At 40.7% G+C, this 18,613-nt stretch overlaps 1 protein-coding gene across 1 annotated transcript in view; it reads right to left on the bottom strand.

Moving 5' to 3' along the window:
- Positions 1-15,322, bottom strand: part of lrp6 (low density lipoprotein receptor-related protein 6) — a 59,358-nt gene extending 44,036 nt beyond the window's left edge. Inside the window, exons 1-2 of the mRNA XM_033614592.2 lie at positions 15,001-15,322; positions 7,237-7,633 (exon numbers count right to left, since the gene is read on the bottom strand). Of these exons, the coding sequence (XP_033470483.2) occupies positions 7,237-7,633; positions 15,001-15,055 (452 nt within the window). The 5' untranslated portion in view covers positions 15,056-15,322. The remainder of the gene's footprint in view (positions 1-7,236; positions 7,634-15,000) is intronic.
- Between the last annotated feature and the right edge of the window lie 3,291 nt (positions 15,323-18,613).

Genomic DNA, 18,613 nt, shown 5'->3' with positions numbered 1-18,613 from the left:
AGTTATTTGTACATGAGTGTGATCACAGCTTTGTTCAACACCTCACTTCATCCTGTTACTGTGTCACACACTCATGAATCTGAGTCAACGCCACAGAAACACCAAACTCATTCTACATCTTTCACTGTGTAGGTTGGTTCATTTGGCCCCGAATGATAACAGCATCTTTTACTTCTGCTCCGTTTCATGTTCATGCTGACTTTTTACAAACAAACTGCACAGATATTTTATGTCAGCTCTAAATGTCAAACACACGTAGGAACATAAAAGTTGCCCTTTGAGCATCGCAGTAAGGTGTGTGTGACTGAATGTAATGATCAGTTATAAAGTTTAATAGATGTATTTCACCGAGCCAAACGTTACAGAAAATGTAATTAAGAAATCCAGTTAGTCCAGTAAGACCTCAACAGTGTGATGTCCTCACAAAGGAGGAGGAGGAGTAGACATGGCGTCACACAGACTGAAGGTTAACCCACTCACTATGTTTACATCACATTGGAAAAAAAAATCAATTTATTGTGTTAGTCTGACTAAAACCTGACTTTTAAAATACATGCAAACATGTTAGTCTGACTGAAATCACACTAAATGGAAACAGCACTGAATGAAAAGCAACAAAACTGAATGATCCCTTTCACCTCCATTGGCACCAACCATGTCATGCTTCTCTTTCAGGATGGCAGTTCAATAATGGCTCAAAGTTAAGGTCAATTTTGGCCATTTTCACAGAGGTCCTTTGCCCTCTGACCTCAAGATACTATGAAAAAGGATTCTGTGGGTACCCATGAGTCCCCCCTTTAGAGACATGCCCACTTTATGCTGGTCCCATACAGTTTGGGGCAAAAAACATGCAGTACAAATATGTTATTATTTATTTATGTTGCCAGCTGTGTTTGAATATTTCCGCATACTGCAGTCCCTAAACAGTGTTGGAGTTGCATAAATTGGACTGGAAAGTTGAGACTCTTGTGGATTCAGTGAGCCCAGTTGTATTCATGTGTGATGATGTTTGGCCCCATAGCAGCCACCACATTGTAGTAAGTCTTAATGTCAGATTTTGGAGGGACTTTTGCCCATTTTTATCATTTCTACAGTGCTTATCAACAGTTACATTTAGAATTTAATCTGTGTAACGAATGGTATCAACTCATAAATTGCTGCAACAACTTTAGAGACAAGATTGTGCATGAGAATGGCCGTCAAACACTTCACCATCATAATGTTCTACGAATGTATAAACTTTCAGGCGATACACCACTTCTATGTAGCGTATGCCCCGTACCCTACGCCGTAGCATCGCAGTGACGCAGACCTCCTGTCTGTCTCTGTAAGCTGAAACCATTTCCCTCAGTGGAAACAAAGATTTTATTTACTTTAATTTCACAGATAAGAAACAATAAATTGTAAAGACAATAAAGCCTCCACAAAAATAGCATTGCAAGTCTTGTGTGTGATGTATCCTGGCTTCATAGGAGTATAGAAAATCTCAGCTAGTTGCTAGGCTAATTTATACAATGTAAAATGCCACAGACTTGTGCTAATAACGTTAGCATGTTATATTTGTTTGGAAAACGTGTTTAATATAAGACAGTTGTTTTGTCAGTGAACCTTGTGAGTTGTAATGGAGCCAAATTTAGTAACGTTACCTTTGTTAAATGTTGCTGTTGTCCCTGGCTTCATATGAGAAAAGGAAAAGTCCGCTAGCCACTACGCTAGTTTATACAATGTAAAATGCCATAGGCTTGTGCTAATAACGTTACCATGTTGTATTTGTAGGGAAAATATGTCCAGATAAAGACAAGTGTTTGTCTGTGAATGCTGCGAGTTATAGTGAAGCTGATTTGTGAACTTGTGTTTAATGTGTGTTTTATCAACTTAACTTTACAGCCGACTAGTGTTTTGGAAGTGTAACTGCAGAGTGACACAGACACACCACCGCAAATATAAATGCTCACAACGGCATAGGCCATGTTTAACATACAACCTATATAAACTCTACACAGAGGCTAAATCCTCCATCAATGAGAGCCAAGCAAACTTGGATGCTGCACCTCCAGCACAGAAACTTCAAAATAAAAGTACATAATTAAATCACAGTGACATAAGCCTTACCAAAATCTGGGTGAAAGATTAAAAACTAACACAGTTAATATCAACAAAAGCTTCTCATCATAACCAATAAAGGAAAAGTTCATCAGTCAATTTTTGGCCTCATGTAGGCTCGTAATTTTATATTGTTGTGATGAACAGTTAACGGCACATATTCCGTATGTGCTGCAAGGTTAAAGTCAAGGTCAGAGCTGAGAGATTTACAGGACAAATACTGAAAATGTTCCCGTTAGTACAGAGTGAACTTCTTGCTACTGCGCTTTAATAATCTGATTCCAGTGTTTATGTATCAGACAAAAACAAATGTGACAAAAACAAGTGTACAGTTGAGAATAAAGTACCCGGAGAGATGTCGTCTGTGTGTATCAGCGAGCGGCTCGGTGTGACTTTTATCTCTGACACTGTGCTGGATCAAACACTGAGGAGGGAGGAAGAGTTTCCATGAATAGAAACCCAAGAGAAAAGAGAAAGAAAGACAGCGAGAGGGAGAGCGACAGCCCCAAATTTAAATAAAACTAATGAATACATTACAGGCCTCTTTTATCTGAGTCCTAATGGATTTACATCCTAATCTGACGTCTCTCTGGAGCCCCACACTGGAAACACTGAGGGAGAGGAGGGAACGTGGTGACGAAGGACAGGAAGACAAGTGGGCTACATACTGAGTATAGTACAGTAAGAATACTCCAAATCATCAGCCACCGGTATTTGTTAAAATTGTTGAATTGGTGGTGTCTATAAAGGCCAATCAGACGTGAGAAAGTTTCTTTACGTCGCACTAAAACGGCTTTATACATTTACAGTGTCCACCTAGTGATGCACAGATTGTGTCTGACATAATCTGAATCTAGTGGAGAATCCCCTTCCACTACCACTCCTGTACCTGCTCATTTAGCTACTGCCATCAAGGCGGAAGCACCTCAAAAGGTCGGTGTTGCGTTGATGTCTGTTCCCCGTCAAATAGCATTTCCCTCCTGTTAAAATTATGCTTCATGCCACCCTTTATGGTTGGTTCAAATTTAGGGGAAACACATTGGTGGAGGTACAGTCTTCGACACACCTGCCCTTTCCACTGGCTACCACCACAAGTATATCTGAGACCTGTGGGAAAAACTGGACCTGCATCCACATGGACATTTGACCTTCCCCTCAGTAGGTAATGTCGCTTTTTAAACTAGTGCGAATGCTGTGTTTGCACCTGCCCAAACGAAACCCACTTCGGGGGCAAATGAACTTGAGCTGAATTGAACCAATACAAACAGTGCAGGTGTGAATGCATCTTAAGAGCCCTCTCATCTCGTCACCCCAAAAAACACATGCACTTTTTAGTAAACAAATGCAACACGTGCCTTTTGCATCTTCTGCCTCCCACCTCAAATAAAATTTGATCTCGTATTGCTGGCCTCCGGTCTGAAATGAACTGACCTATGGCTAAGCCCCGCCCTCAAATGATGAGCCAATCACAGTGCGTATAGCCATTCCCATACACTCGGACATTCTCTGCCTGGACGTCCATTGAAATGCATTACAGAAAGTCAGTTTTGTTCGGTTTTATGAGCTTTTTCGGAGATTTGAAGTTTAAAAATGGTCAAACGGTGTGCATGGGGTACATGCAACTCTGACACAAGGTATCCTGAGAGGCTGGGCGACCAGGTGTATTTTTTACACTTTAAACCACATCTCAACCGAGAAAAGTGTCTCCTTTGGATAAAGTTGTGTGGTAACGTTAGACCACAACATCAACTCAACGTGAATAAGATTAACAATGATGTCTACATCTGTTCTAAGGTAAGTCAACATTGTGTTTGAGGCAACATATTGTCACTTTGCTGGAAAGAAATATAAAGTTATCTTTAACATCTCTAGCTAACGTTAGCTAAAGTTAGCCTAATGTTAGCTCCCAGCTGCGTTGTTCATCATGTCACCTTGTTTGCTGGGAGTTCATTAGCCTATTTTGTTCTAGTTTTGTACTTTGGTGATCGTACATCATTATTAACTGTTGTCCAAAGGGCTCTAGTTAAGCTAACGTTAACTTCTGGAGCTTAGCTTCATTAACTTATCTGTAATGGCAGAGATAACAAAGGTTGGCAAACGTTATGCTGAATGATTCAGTGTAAATACTGTAGCACCAAACTAACAGAGAGACACTCTTGGTAAAGATGGTAAAAAGGCCGTTATCCTTTTCTCATATTCTGAGCCAAAAACCTTAACTTCAGTGGCACTTTAACTTGTTGTCTTTGATGGTGACGGCAACCAGATGCGGTTCACAAGCGTACACTGTGACCTGTAAATTTTGGCTTGTAATTTAAGCTTTTCATCGACCTTCTCAACAATAAAATGATGAATATATCCCTCCAATGCGTAGTTTAGGCCCTTTTGGTTACTTCTCAATGACATCTGATCGTTATGTCCCCAAAAATCATCAATTGCCTCCTGTGAAATGCCGTGTACTGTGACACCTGCCATAGCGCCGCTAACTGAATGTTGATAGTTTGTCCGAGTGAGTGGAGGGGACGTGGCTTAGCCATAGGTCAATTGCGCACTGCTTGTCAAACACTAGCAGCTACATTAGTCCATTTATAAACGTAATATTATGCTTTTTATGTTGTCATATTACAAGTTGGTCTGGCTACTATAGCAGTAAGAAGTAAGATGGTGTCAGTCATTCAGCAACAAGAGCATTTTGCTTAAACAGTGAATCATTTGTTTCTCCTTGCCTTTTACCTCTGCTCTCTATCAATTCTCCTTCTCATGTCGTGACACTGTCGGCACAGGTTGCTGATGTAAGCTGGTTTTTAACTTGCTGGAGCATTTTATAAGTGCCGTTCAGCTGGTTTTAACAAAGTCACACCTGTAAAGACTGTACACTGGACCCGACCAGCAAAACCGGACATTGATCGAACTGTAATAAATAATAATATAGTCCTTTTTGTATTTGATGAGTGTATCTGAGCTCTCAGTGTTTATCCTCCTCTCTCCCCCTCTCTGTCTCTCGGGCTGGTACAAGACATTCCTCCTCGTCTCTCCTCGTCCTCACAACAGAGAAAAAGCCTCCAACACTAACGCTGTTGTTCAGTTTCCAGGAGGACTCTGTGGACAGCAGCCTGCTGGAGGAGCAGCTCAGTCACCCTGCAACCCAATCTGATCCAGGACAAGCTACAAACAAAGCAGCAGAAACACACCCCTCCCTCCTCTTGTTCAGGAGTCAAAGCCTCGGGCTGCATTCAGCTGCAGTTTCTCTGCTGCGCTCACACACACTTGACCAGAGGAGAAGTTTTTAGACCACAAACATAAAATGTGGGTGTTTGCTGTGCAAACAAGTTCAACACTGATATGAAGACTTTCCAGGAACTTCTTGTTTCCTCGTGATTTCTGCTTTTCTCACCCTGTTTCTGAACTATGTCGGTTTTCATTATCAGTCAGTCTGATGATTTTATTCAATTAATTGTTCATATAATGTGAGAAAACAGTAAAAATGGCCACCACCTTGTGAAGGGACACATTCAAATCTGTCTAATTATTCTATCCGACCACAAGTCCCAAACACAGAGATAATCAGTTTAAATGATTAAAGATCTAAATGAAAATATCTGACACTTTTGCTTAAAACAACAACTAACAATTAATAAATTACCAACATAATAGTTTGGGGTTAATATGCTCATCAGCTTTCTTGCAGAGAGTTAGATGTTCAGATTTACACCACTCTCTTGACTCTGTGTTAAATACAAAGCTACATCCAGAAGCTGGTTAGCTTAGCTTAGCATACAGACTGGAAACAGGAGAGAACAGCTAGCCTGGCTCTGACGCCACCTCAAAATACTTTTCATTATTATAGTTAACATTTAACGTTGATGATGCTCTGAAGCTAGTTGCTGTAAGGAAGTTTAAGCTAACGTTAGTGAGGTGCCTGATGGCAACAGGCTAACAGCTGAGCTACAGTTAGCGGTATGGGGCAGCAACAGTAGGCTATGATACTACCCTTGAAACCCCGGATCTATATGGTGAAGAAAACAAGTCCAAACACATGAAAAAATCAGCACCCAGCAACTGGACAGTCAAGTCAGTTAACTCTCGTTTACAGTCTTGTCGAGAGATTATGCTTTTGGTGTCAGCCATCGACACAAAGAGAAACTACAAAGTATTTAAAATCATCTTTATATGTGATTTCAGGTCATTTTTATTTGTCATTCTCCCAGTCAATGATGGCTGATAGATGTGGTATTGTAAAACCAATCAATTGCTGCAGTGTTAGCTGCTGAATTATACAAACTTCATTCATTGTTTACGATGCAAACTACTGCAGCTAACGCTTAACCAAAAGAACGAAAACAACGGCGTCAGAACAGGAAAATTAAAAAAATGGGCGGGGCAGCACAAGGTTAATAAAGCTGGATACTTTCACACAGAGGTGAAACTATAAAATAGATTTGTAGTCTGAGTTTATTTCTAAGACATGAGAGCACATCGCCGTTCAAATACACTTCAGTACGCACAGCAGTAAGTGAACGCAGCACCATTCATACTGCCTGAGGTGTTTATGATCAGTTCAGTTCAAAACTAGCCTCTACAAACACTGTACATAACACTAAGTTATGACTTCATGATTGTCTGTGTAGCTTTCGCTCAGTTTCCAAAAGCTTTAAAACAGGAAGTAACAAACTGAGAATGAGCTGACAACAGTGCTCTCAGTCTCCACTGAGGAACTCCACTTCTAAAAGCTGCCAATTGAGGAATTATCTTTGGGGCTAAGAGCTTTAGGCACAAACCATGAACCCCAACAACTCCCGACCTTTGATGGATGTTGTTTCCGGTCTCTCAGCTACATAATAAAAGGCATTAAATGTCCAACAAACAGTCGCTAAAAGGCAACAATTTCAGTCGACGAAAGGTGATGAACTGTTAAAGGTTCATAGACTGAACTCCTACTCCCACACACAGGGACCTTCATCAAGACCAGTCAGCCTCACTGCCAGTTTGGTAACATACTGCAGTTCACAGAGAAAAAGCCTGGAAAGTGAGACACATTTTCACCTTGAATCAATTTCAATGTGGATCAAGAGATCACCACAGATTGCTGATCCCGACCACGTGTAACCTCCACTCTGCTCAACAGGTCAGACTCACCCTCGTTCTGGATCCAGAGCGATGGCCCTCGGCTGGTCCAGCTCCTGCCAAAACAAAACTTTCCTCAAGGACCCATCGAGCTCCGCCACCTCGATCCGATTGGTTTCCGAGTCTGTCCAATAAAGTTTGCTCCCTAACCAATCACAGGCCAGTCCATCTGGGGAGGCCAGACCCGGGACCACCGTCTGGACCGCGCTGGCCCCCGACAAGTTGAAGACGGTGCGTTTGATGGCCTCCTCGCTCACGTCGCTCCAGTAGATGAGGCCCTGGGAGTAAACGTAGTCCACGGCAGCAGCATCCTCCAGCCCCCCCACCACTATCGTGGCGTTGGCCTTCTCGTGTGCCGCATCCACGAGCCGAAGGTCTCGCCGGTTCGCATATAGCAGCAGCGGCACACCTGGAAGAGACATAAAAATACATTTAGACATGCATGCATTGACACTGTGAAAAAATACACAAAAATGCACCATTTATACTGTGGAAATATTCAGTTTAAACTGGGAAAAACACACAATTTAAACTTGGAAAAATACACAATTTAAACTGTGAAAAATACTCCATTTACACTGTGGAAAATATTCAATTTTAACTGGGAAAAACACACCATCTAAACTGGGAAAAAAACATAATTTAAACTGGGAAAAACACACCATTTCCATTATGGAAAGCAGACCATTTTAACTGTTAATACATCATCTAAACTATTGCGAAAGAAAAACTACAATACTAAATTTAAACTGGAAAAACATATTAAACTGGAAACACCGGGGTTGGGCAGGTGTAAAAAAAGAATGTAACCTGGTTTGATAATGGACCGGACCAGTACACCAATTTTTTTAATCACTAAATATTGCACATTATTCAGCAGCAGCTGAACAATAATGCCCCGCCCCATTGCAAGTTCATACAGAGAACAGCGAGGTGGAATTAACGGCGCAATATTCACTCCTTTAACGGGTTGTATAAAACCGTTTCTGGTTGGTTGCACATAAAGGCAAAATGGTGTTGACGAGCCATTCAAAATAATTTCACTGAAGAGCACCACATTACCGTCGGCACATGTTGCTGACGTAGCCTTCTTTTTTAAAATTTGCCAGAACATGTCATAATGATGAATGCCAGTTCGGCCGGTTGCATAAAATCAAAGCAGTTGCAGTTCGTGCATCGGACCGGCAAAACTGGAAATCAACTCAAGAAAACACACACAAACACATTTAAACTGTGTGAGATCAGCTGACAATTCACAAACAGCAGCCAACAAAACAATCTCCACTCAAATTCCAGGTTTTACGGCTTATTTTTAAACAGTGTGTTAATTGAGGATAAACTGAAATGTGATATCAGATCATTTAGAAATAGAAACTATTAAAATACATAGTTACACAATACAATAATTATTAATTAGTCAGTTGGCAGAAAAGTATTTAACAACAATGGACGTAGGAAAAATAGCAAATATTCTCTGATGTCTCCTGAAAGCCATTTGTTTAACTAATTTCTGACATTTTGGAATAAATAATCACTTGAAAAGCAACTAAATAAATTCACTGATTCTTAGCTGTAACCTCGTTTTTCTGCACCATACTTAAGTGAGTATAAACATAATTTTCAACATATAGACTTTTGCTTTTGTAGCACATAATCTGGATCAACTGTAGTCACATTAAAGAGTTAATAAGTGAAACTCAAACATCTTCAGACTGATGATGTGTTACTGATTTGGGTTGTTTTGTGAGAACTCAACACCCTGAATGAACTCAAACAAAACAGAGTCTCTGGTCAGTCTGCTAACGTGACATGTTGATGAAGAGGAGGAGGCAAGGACTCTCTGCTTCCTCTCTGCTGGATCTTGGCTCTCATCCGAACCCACAATCTGACACCTCCGGCGCTGCACACCACCGAGAGCTGCCAGCCTGTTTTCACCTCACTCAGGGGGAGAACTTCCTTCTCCAAATATTTACCATATCGCAGCATCAAAACCTCCAACGCAGGAGGACACGGGTCCTTCCAGACTGCTTACAGCCCAACCAGAGACAGGAGGACTCATGAGGACACTTAACATGTTACTGTTAGATATTCACTAGCTATTTATCGGCTGAATGCTGCGTAAATTAATCAGTTGTTAGGTCTATAATCTGTCTTTCAATGTCTTAAAAATGTCGTTAAATTTAGTTCACTGAGACAGACGTAAGCAGGAAATCTTCACAGTCGAGAGGCTGGAATAAACAGTTTTTATAAGTTGGACTGTTGTGCCTGACATTTAGCACGTCCGTCTCTGTGTCTCAGTGTGTAGCAGTAATATTTTCCCACGCGCATTAAAAAAAGCAAAGCGTGTTTGCATGTGTGAAACTGCACCCTGAACTCCTCTCCCAGCTCAATCACAACCAAGACATACTAGTAATTAAAAATGACAAGACCTGTTGATTTCTTCCTGTCAATAAAAAAGCTGCGGTGCCCGTTACACCTGTCCCCAGCCCTGACAGGCCAAGCCCAGACCTGACACCTGCCAAAGAAATAACTGTTCCTCCACCTGTCTCACCGTCCTGACGGTAATAATAAATACAGTTATACCAAACAGGAATGTCAGAGGTTAACCCTTCATAGGTAAACTGCTGAGAATATTTTGACAGATTGCACACGTTTATCTTTAAGTTAATTTTGCATCTTCTTCAGTTTACTGTTCTGCGCACCCCCCAGGTCTGGTGGGAGCAGGCTAGCGGCACCGTTCGTTCTGTGAATACCAATAGTAATGCCATCTTGACCAAACAGGGTTGCTAAGGAAACATGGTGCCCACCCTTCAGTCTCTCCCCAGGTCACCTCAGCAAGGAAGCATCTCAGTCATGAGCCACAATGCCCTCTTAAACATTGTAAGCTACGTTATCAGTGTTAGCTCTGTTAGCAGTTAGCAGTGTCCGGACAGCTAGTGTCGCTAATATGCTATTTTTTTAAAATATATTATATTTTGTTGCCTTTATTAATAGGACAGTTTGGGGTGAGAATCAAACCCGAGCCGCTGCAAAGGACTCAAAGTTCCTTTATGCTTCCGCGTACACCTGACGCGATGTGCACGCAGTTGCTCTGCAGTTGCTGTGTGCCTATCATAGTTCTGCGTCCTGTTGGTCTATGTAGCTTTGCAATTCCACGCCAAAGCGCCTGGGAGCACGGTGTTCTTTTATATACCTATCTAAACTCTGTGACTTCATGGTCGTTGCTCGTTCACTGTTTGTTTATCTTCCAGCTTTGCTCTAGTCACAGTGAAGATGGCGACCGAGAGAGAAAGACTGTTGCTGGAGCTCAAAATGTCAGCAAAGCTAGCAGAAAATAAAAGAAAAGGCAAAACAGTAACATCACCGAACATTAAAATTTCACCACCTCTAAATGGATAGCCCTTTGAAACATACATTTACACGCACAGTTAAGTGGAGCTACAGTTACAGCTCAACTGAGCCGTTTAATTGGACTGCTGTCCTTGTCCCAGTATACAGCCACGGGAGGGGAAACGATTTATAGACCCAAGTATGTTCGACTCCTCTATGATAGGTGGAGATATGCCCCCTTTCCGCTTGTTAGTATTGGACCTTTTTCCTGTTGACCTATTACGTCGCAGACCAAACAATGGACAAATAAGTTAGCTACGGTTAGCTAGCAGCTAACTGGTACCATGGTGGACAACTTTACAGCTCTGTACATTTGGTCCATCCAAAAATGCACGTCTCTGGATGTAGATTTTATCACGTTGTTATCAGCTTCAGCTTCAGTGACACATTACACAGTTGTGCTTCCATTTTGTGTCCTGTGTGCTACAAAACTTTAAACCTCTGTAGGAGCAGTGCCATGTGCAAAGTTACCATACAGCCCTGTGCTATCAGTCAGTGATGTGTTACGATATTACCAGTGTGCACAAGAAACAACAAAAAAGGTAAAGGTGCGGACACACCAAACCGACATCAAAGAACTAGCGGCGACGAAAGCCAACTGTTGCGTCGCCTCACGTCGCCCTGTGTCAGTTGCATTTGAACACACTACACTGACTACATCCGACGGCCAAGTAGCACGTACGTTCTGCGCCTGCGTGAGAGAGAGCGGAGTGAGAGAGTGGTACATCCTGTCAGCCGAGGGGTTTCCTATCTGTGCAGCCGAGCACCGCAGCATCTCCACGGACTATTACATCCAGACGGTCCCGGTGTTTCCTCCTCAGGCTCCACTTCACTCAGCTGCCCGATAAACCCGCTGCTTCTTCCCACTTTAACCTGAATAACAAACCAGGGCTCGGTGCTCCGGTTGGATCCAAACGGAGAGCTGGGGCTAGCTCAGAGACTAGCGGAGGCTAACTGGCTGTGCTTCCCTCCGTCATGCTGCGGCTAACGCTGCACTAGCCTCACAGCTAGCTCCGGTTTGTTATTCAGGTTAAAGTGTGAAGAAGCAGCGGGTCTGTGGGGCAGCTGAGTGAAGTGGAGCCTGAGGAGGAAGCACCAGTTAGCCCCGGTTTCACTACAGGCAGATTCACTCACTACAGGGGCGAGGAAATAAAACCTGAACAGCCAATCAGAGCGATCTCTCTCGCCGAAAAAGCTGGGTGCCCCTAAATGCAGTGCAACCAAAGTTAGTGTGGACTGCAGTCGTGCAGACGGACTCATCGAACGGAAATCACTTAATATCTCATTTTAATCTCAATTTAATGAATAAAATAACAGAAGCTTCTGCCCTGTTTGCAGAATTTGCTGTCTTTGTCTCTTTAATATCTCAGCAAGTGAATATTTTTGGTTTTGGACTGTTGGTTGGACACAACACGACATCACCTTTCACTCAGGGAGATGTTTTTTGACATGTTTTTGTATCAATATGATGAAGTATTTTGATTTGTCTGGTATTTTATTTGCTGGATCAGTAAAAAAAAGTTTGTTTATTCTTTCAGGAAAACAACTGTATCATGATATATGTTGATATCAGATTATAAAACTACATATATGACCCACACTTAATCTTATCGTTATCAACCACAACAGACTGGAGCTGCTAACACAGCATTTACTCTCTCTATCAGTCGCCTATTTGGCCTGTAAACTGACAGAAAAGTGTGAAGAAAGCTCCAAGTATACTTATTTAAAAGTCTTATTTTGTCTTAAAAACAAATATATTCAGTTCAGTGTGATATTAAACAGGGAAAAACAGAATATCATCACACTGGAGAAACTGGGGAATTTTACATATTTGGTTGGAAAATAAACTATTAATCCACGAGGTCAGACGAGAGCTCAACATCAAAGACACAACATATCAGCAGCTTTCATATCCCCTCTAAATTTCCCATGTTGGGGCGTTTTGTCAAATCTTAAGGAACAGATTAATGAACAGATTTGTTCTGTTCACGAGATGTTAACATTTGGAGATTAAATGGGAGAAACTTGCCTGTTCTTCTCCGAGTTATCACAGCAAACAAGAGACCTGATCTGCATAACATTCATCCATTATCAACATTTTGTTCAGTTTATTTGCACACACATGTGTATAAAACAGACAGTAAGAATTAAGAAAGTCTGAACATTATAATGGCTTATGAAGATACCTCACCACGTAAATAACCACCGTCATACCTCAAGAAAAAGATAAAATACTTCAAAGTTTCAAGACTAAGCAGGAACACAAAAGTGAGATAAATTTACAAATCATAAATACAAGTTAGGATGTGTCACAAAGGAGCAAATGAGGAGTTATAATCTTTGCAAATGTAAGTCCTTTTGAGATGTTTTTTCAATAACAATTTGTTCAATCAACCAAATATTCATCTAACTATTTCAGCTCAGTAACAATTTGTTTACAAAAATACAACATAAAAAATGAAGTCACTCTTTATTGTCCTCTTTACTTTCAGTAACAGTGAGAGTAATGTTATTAATTATCATATAACACCATAATATCACCGACGATTGGTCTTGATATTTTGTATCGGTCCATCTCTAAAGATTTCAGCCACTGGTTATGAGTTTCTCACCTGAAGTATAAATAATTAAATCAGTTTTAGTTGACTGTTACCCACATGGTGTATTTAAACCACCTGAATAAATTAACATGGGGTACGTAATATTGAAGTTTAGAGCTGAGACAATTAGTCACCAAAAATTCATTTGTTCCAGCTCTTCCATTGTGATTATTTTCTGTTTCATATCTCAGTAAACTGAATGTATTTGAGTTTCAGACTGTTGGTGGGACACAACAAGACATTTCTGTACATGAAACTGAAAACAACAAGTATCTGTTAGTTCTGCTGAGTTTCGAGAGAAATGTCCTTAAAAGAGAAGCACCATCTAACAAACAAGTGTTAACTGATCATTGGAAACGTAATTCTCAATACTTGTTTTAGTGTTTGCTCCCCTGAAGTCTTTATTTGCTTAGCTGACCTGATGTGCACGTTAAGACCCTGGTTTCAGTAGTAAATATATGGAATTAATGTTGAGACGATTAGTTGATTGCCAGAGAAGTAATCAGCAATTATTTTGATAATAGATCAATCATTCAGACATTCTTGTGCCTTTAAATCACAGTAAACTAAATATATTTTGAGTATTAGACAGATGGTTGACAAAACAAATATGTGAAGTCATTACCTCAGACTGGGACGGACGTTTATCACTGTCATGATTTATTTAATTGACCAAACAACTTTTCAAATATTGAAGACAATAATCAGCAGATTCCTCAATTATGAAAGTACTTTTGGTTGTTGGTGAAGGAGAAACATTTGGCTGACAGAAAATAAATATTATTATAGTATACTATTGACAAAACTATTAATTGAGAAAGCACTAAATAAATAAGTCTACCAACAGAATATAGTCCATATTTTACTTATAATTGTTAGCAAATTACTTCCAATTGATCCACTATCCTTAAAGGAAACAATGGTGCCTGTAGGTTTATTTATTTGTTTGTATTTGTATGTGTTTAACATGTCACTTCAGTCTTTTTCTAGCAGCTTAACTTTATTGTGCATTTATTCACATTCATTGTAATTATCGGTCAGGTTTCAGCGCTTTAAATCCAACATTCTCTTTTATTATTATCAAATAAATCTATATATGTATATATAACATGACAGAAGTGTTATTTAAATTAAGTTTTATTGTATTAATTAAAGTGTTGCTGTGCAGAAATGACCCCAGCTAGCTTGTTAGCATAGCACCACAACATGAAGACATAAACTGCTCCAGTTTGGACACATTAATGTAGTTAATTATGATTTAAGGGGAAATAATGAGTGTTAATGTTATTGTTTTGTCATTATTTAAGCTTTACTTAACTTCAGTGGCTCAGTGGGCAGCTAGCTGGATGACTTGCTCACTAGCATTTGTTGTGCTAACTGCTATCTAATGTTATCCAAGTTACTAAATCAAAGTTAGCATGCTAACAAACTGCAAACTGGGTTAAAATGATGAATATACGGTGGTATGTGTGCTCAGAGGAGGCTAGCAGGGGTGTAGGGAGTGTTGTGGGGTATTTTTTCCAGCTAATGTGGCTAACAGAGGCTATTTGTGTTTTCATTTTCCTGAGCTCCAGCGGCAGAGAAGCACGCATAGCAGGCAGGCTAACGTTAGCTTCGCTCGGGAGAAACCGAACCCCAGAGAGAGGGCCCTGGCCCCGGACACTGCTCCGAATATCCCCCGGTAAAGCTGCTCCTCCCGGGTGTTAACAACACTTTTACACATCTACATGTCACACACGAACGAAAAAGCAAAGCGAAAAGGAGGATTTGTGGGGAAACTCACCTCGTATGAGAAAACAAAAACTACACAACAACAGGCTCCGCAGCACGACACCCATCTTTCTCCCGTTTCTTGGCCCTGCCGCCCGCTCTCTCCTCAGCGCAGTATTCCCATCGCTGCGGCCGCTTCCTCTGGATATTAAAAAACACGGGTGTCCAACAATGTTCGGGTCGAGATCGAGCTACAGAGATGCGTTAAATTATCCCCACTTCCATCCTGGCTGCTCGCTAACTGCGTTGGATCAACTCTCTGTGTCTCACATTGTCCTGCAGGAGATCCGTCGTCTCCTTCCGCTGTGAGGAAGCTGCTCCCCCCTCCTCCTCCTCCTCCTCCTCCACCTCCACCACCTCCACCGCCACCTCCACCTCGCTCCTCGGCTCCACTGTTTCTATTGTTGTTCTGATTTCATGCTCTGCAGCCAAAGATAATGTTACAAGAGGGAAAACGCCCCGCCGCTGCCTGCTGCACGGTGTCCGCACCAAACATCCCAGATCCTGGAGAACAGGAGCTCTGAGCTGCACAACAAACCGAAGTTCAGCTTTAACACGCACATTCCTGCGGGACTAGTTTATCACACAGTCACAGTCTGCACCGACACACCGACACACACGCAGGGATCAGCTGAGAGCATTTAACATGGGAATAAGTTCTGTTTTATCCCATTTCACTGACCAGCCTATGTGGCGTCTACATTAAATAAAAGCATGGATCACTGGCTGCAACACAAAGTCACACTTCACCTTCTGGTCCAGCTGATGCAGAAAATAATAAAAGCCGAATGAAATAAAGTGAAAGTGAGACAGAGAAGCAGCTGTGTAATACTGAATCTAAATATTTAATAAAAACAAATTATAAATCTGATCTGATCCTAAAGTCAGGCTTAAAGATGAAACAAGCCAGAGTTGCAGATTACACTCAAAAGTCTGACAAAAGTCACAGTTAAAGCAGAATTGAGTCTGAAACATGAATTTCTCAAACAACTGAGAACATTTAAAATGAAAATAAACACTTTTTTATTCCATTTTACTGAGTATGTTCTGTCTAAATGAAATACAGAAAAGTATGGATCATCATTTCACATGGAAATAAGTTATTTCACTTAGTATGTGGGGTCTAAATTAAATACATAACAGTATAAGCCAGTAGTTGCAACACAAAGTCAAACTTCTGGTCCAGCTGATACAGTTCACAGACGATAATAAAAGCCGAATGAAAATAAACTCTTGATTTAATTTGAGGTTAATCACAAAGTTCAAAGTAACAGTCAGTATAACACTAAATCTATATGTTTCATAAAAACAAGTATCTCAAAGTCAGGTTTGAATTATCACAATGATTTTGAGGAAAAGTCTGAATTCTGAGGCAAAACTCAAAAAGGAAAAATCACTGCTCAGATTAGATAAACCAGAGTTGCAGACTACACTCAATAGTCTGACAAAAAGTCAGAATTAAATCTGAATTATGAATTTATCAAACAATTTTGAGCATTTAAAATGGACACAAGTACTTTGGTCTTCAGTTTTATTAACACTATGGAGTCTTAATGAAATACAGACTGGGCCCCAGACTCCTGAAACAGTCAGTATAACAATAAATCTATACATTTAATAAAAAGAAGTTAGAAATCTGATCTGATCTTAAAGTCAGGCTTAAAGAAGAAATAAGACCGAGTTGCAGATTCACTCAAAAAGTCACAGTTCTGTGAATTAAGGAAGAATTAAGTCTGAATCATGAATTTCTCACACAGAAGAGAGCATTTGAAATTAAATTAGGCACTGTCTTCTTTCATTTTATTGACTATGTGGTGTCTGAATGAAATACAAAAAAAGTTTGGATCATTGGCTGCACATTGCAACACAGAGTTAAACTTCACCTTCTGGTCAAACTGATGAAGTTTACAGAAGATAATAAACTCTTAAATTAATTTGAGATTAATCACAAAGTTCAGAAAAGCAGTCAGTATGAAACTATAAATCTATTAATTTAATAAAAACAAGTTAGAATTGTGAGAAAGTTCTGATCCTAAAGTCAGGCTTAAAGATGAGTTTATAGTTGGAAAAAAGTGACGACAAATTTAGAATCAGCGTCAAAAACTTATGAGAAAAAAAAACAAATTTGCAGATTGAAGCTCAAAATTTGACAAAAAGTCACACTTCTGCAAACTGAGTCAGAGTTAAGTTTGAATTTATACATTATTATGACAAAAGGTCAGAATACTGACATGATAAAATCTAAACTTTAATACATTCCACTGAGAGAACAAAGTTTTCTTTCAGTTTCAGTCTAAATCAAAATTTTGGAACAAAGGTGGCTGTAAAAACAAACGTCACAATCTGGGCTCCAGCCAAAAATCAAATGTCAAAGAATTCAGGGAATAAGTCAGACTTTAGTGTCTCACCTCTGAGTTAATCAGACAAAGAAAAGAACAAAAAGAAATCAGAATGAAAAGTCATTTGATGATTACATTTCAAGATTACAACCTTTCCATTTATCCCCTTCCAGCATTTCTAAGTCGTATTATTGTTGGTGCCTCTGATGTGAAGACGAGATCACTTCCTGTTTCCCTCAGAGCCGAGCAGCTGTCAGCAACACAGGAGGAACTGCATTTTGTTTTCCACAGTTACTCTGGTATTTTCACTACTGATAGTAACTGCAAGGAACTGATCCTCTTTGTTATTTGGGGATAGCAACCAGTAGCTACCAGGAGAAACAAATGTTTTATCCTCTTCCTGTTTTGGTTGTACGATGGTTGACGCATTTCCTTTGTGCCATTAATGAAGCCTTCATTTTCCCAGGAGGAAAGTTTTATTCCTCTATGGTGAAAGTCTGACCCACCTTTCTCTGAATCTGATTGGCTCACCCTAATATTCTTACCCTAACCCTAACCAATCCTTCCCTACCTTAACCTAACCAACCCAAACAGTGAAGTCACACATTACATTTACATGACATAAGAGAAGATTCATTTATTGTGTCAGTCCAACTAAAACTAGACTTTAAAACACACGTAAACATGTTAGACCGACTGAAATCGAACTGAAGTGAGTGAGGCCTTGTTTTACATCTGGAGATCATAATTTACACCCCAGGTTATTAAATCAGTTATGATTAGTGTGGTGATGGTGATCAGTGTTTGGGGGTATCTATCCATCCATCCATTTTCATCCACTTATCCAGGGCCGGGTCGCGGGGGCAGCAGGCCAAGCAAAGCACCCCAGACGTCCCTCTCCCCAGCAACGCTTTCCAGCTCCTCCTGGAGGACTCCGAGGCGTTCCCAGACCAGATGAGATATGTAATCCCTCCAGTGTGTTTTGGGTCTGCCCCGGGGCCTCCTACCATGCCAGGAACACCTTGTCCAGGAGGATCCTAATCAGATGCCCGAACCCCCTCAACTGACGCCTTTTGCTGTGAAGGAGCAGCGGCTCTACTCCGAGCTCCCTCCGGATGTCCGAGTTCCTCCCCCTATCTCTAAGACTGAGCCCAGACACCCCACGGAGGAAACAAATTTCAGCCACTTGTATCTGCGATCTCATTCTTTGAGTCACTACCCAGAGCTCATGACCATAGGTGAGGGTTGGGACGTAGATGGACCTGTAAATCGAAAGCTTTGCCTTCC

Source organism: Epinephelus lanceolatus, chromosome 23, assembly GCF_041903045.1.
Source record: "Epinephelus lanceolatus isolate andai-2023 chromosome 23, ASM4190304v1, whole genome shotgun sequence".
Taxonomy (NCBI): Eukaryota; Metazoa; Chordata; class Actinopteri; order Perciformes; family Serranidae; genus Epinephelus; species Epinephelus lanceolatus.
The sequence above is the reverse complement of the archived record's forward strand: the minus strand, read 5'-3'. Positions and strand labels throughout refer to the sequence as shown.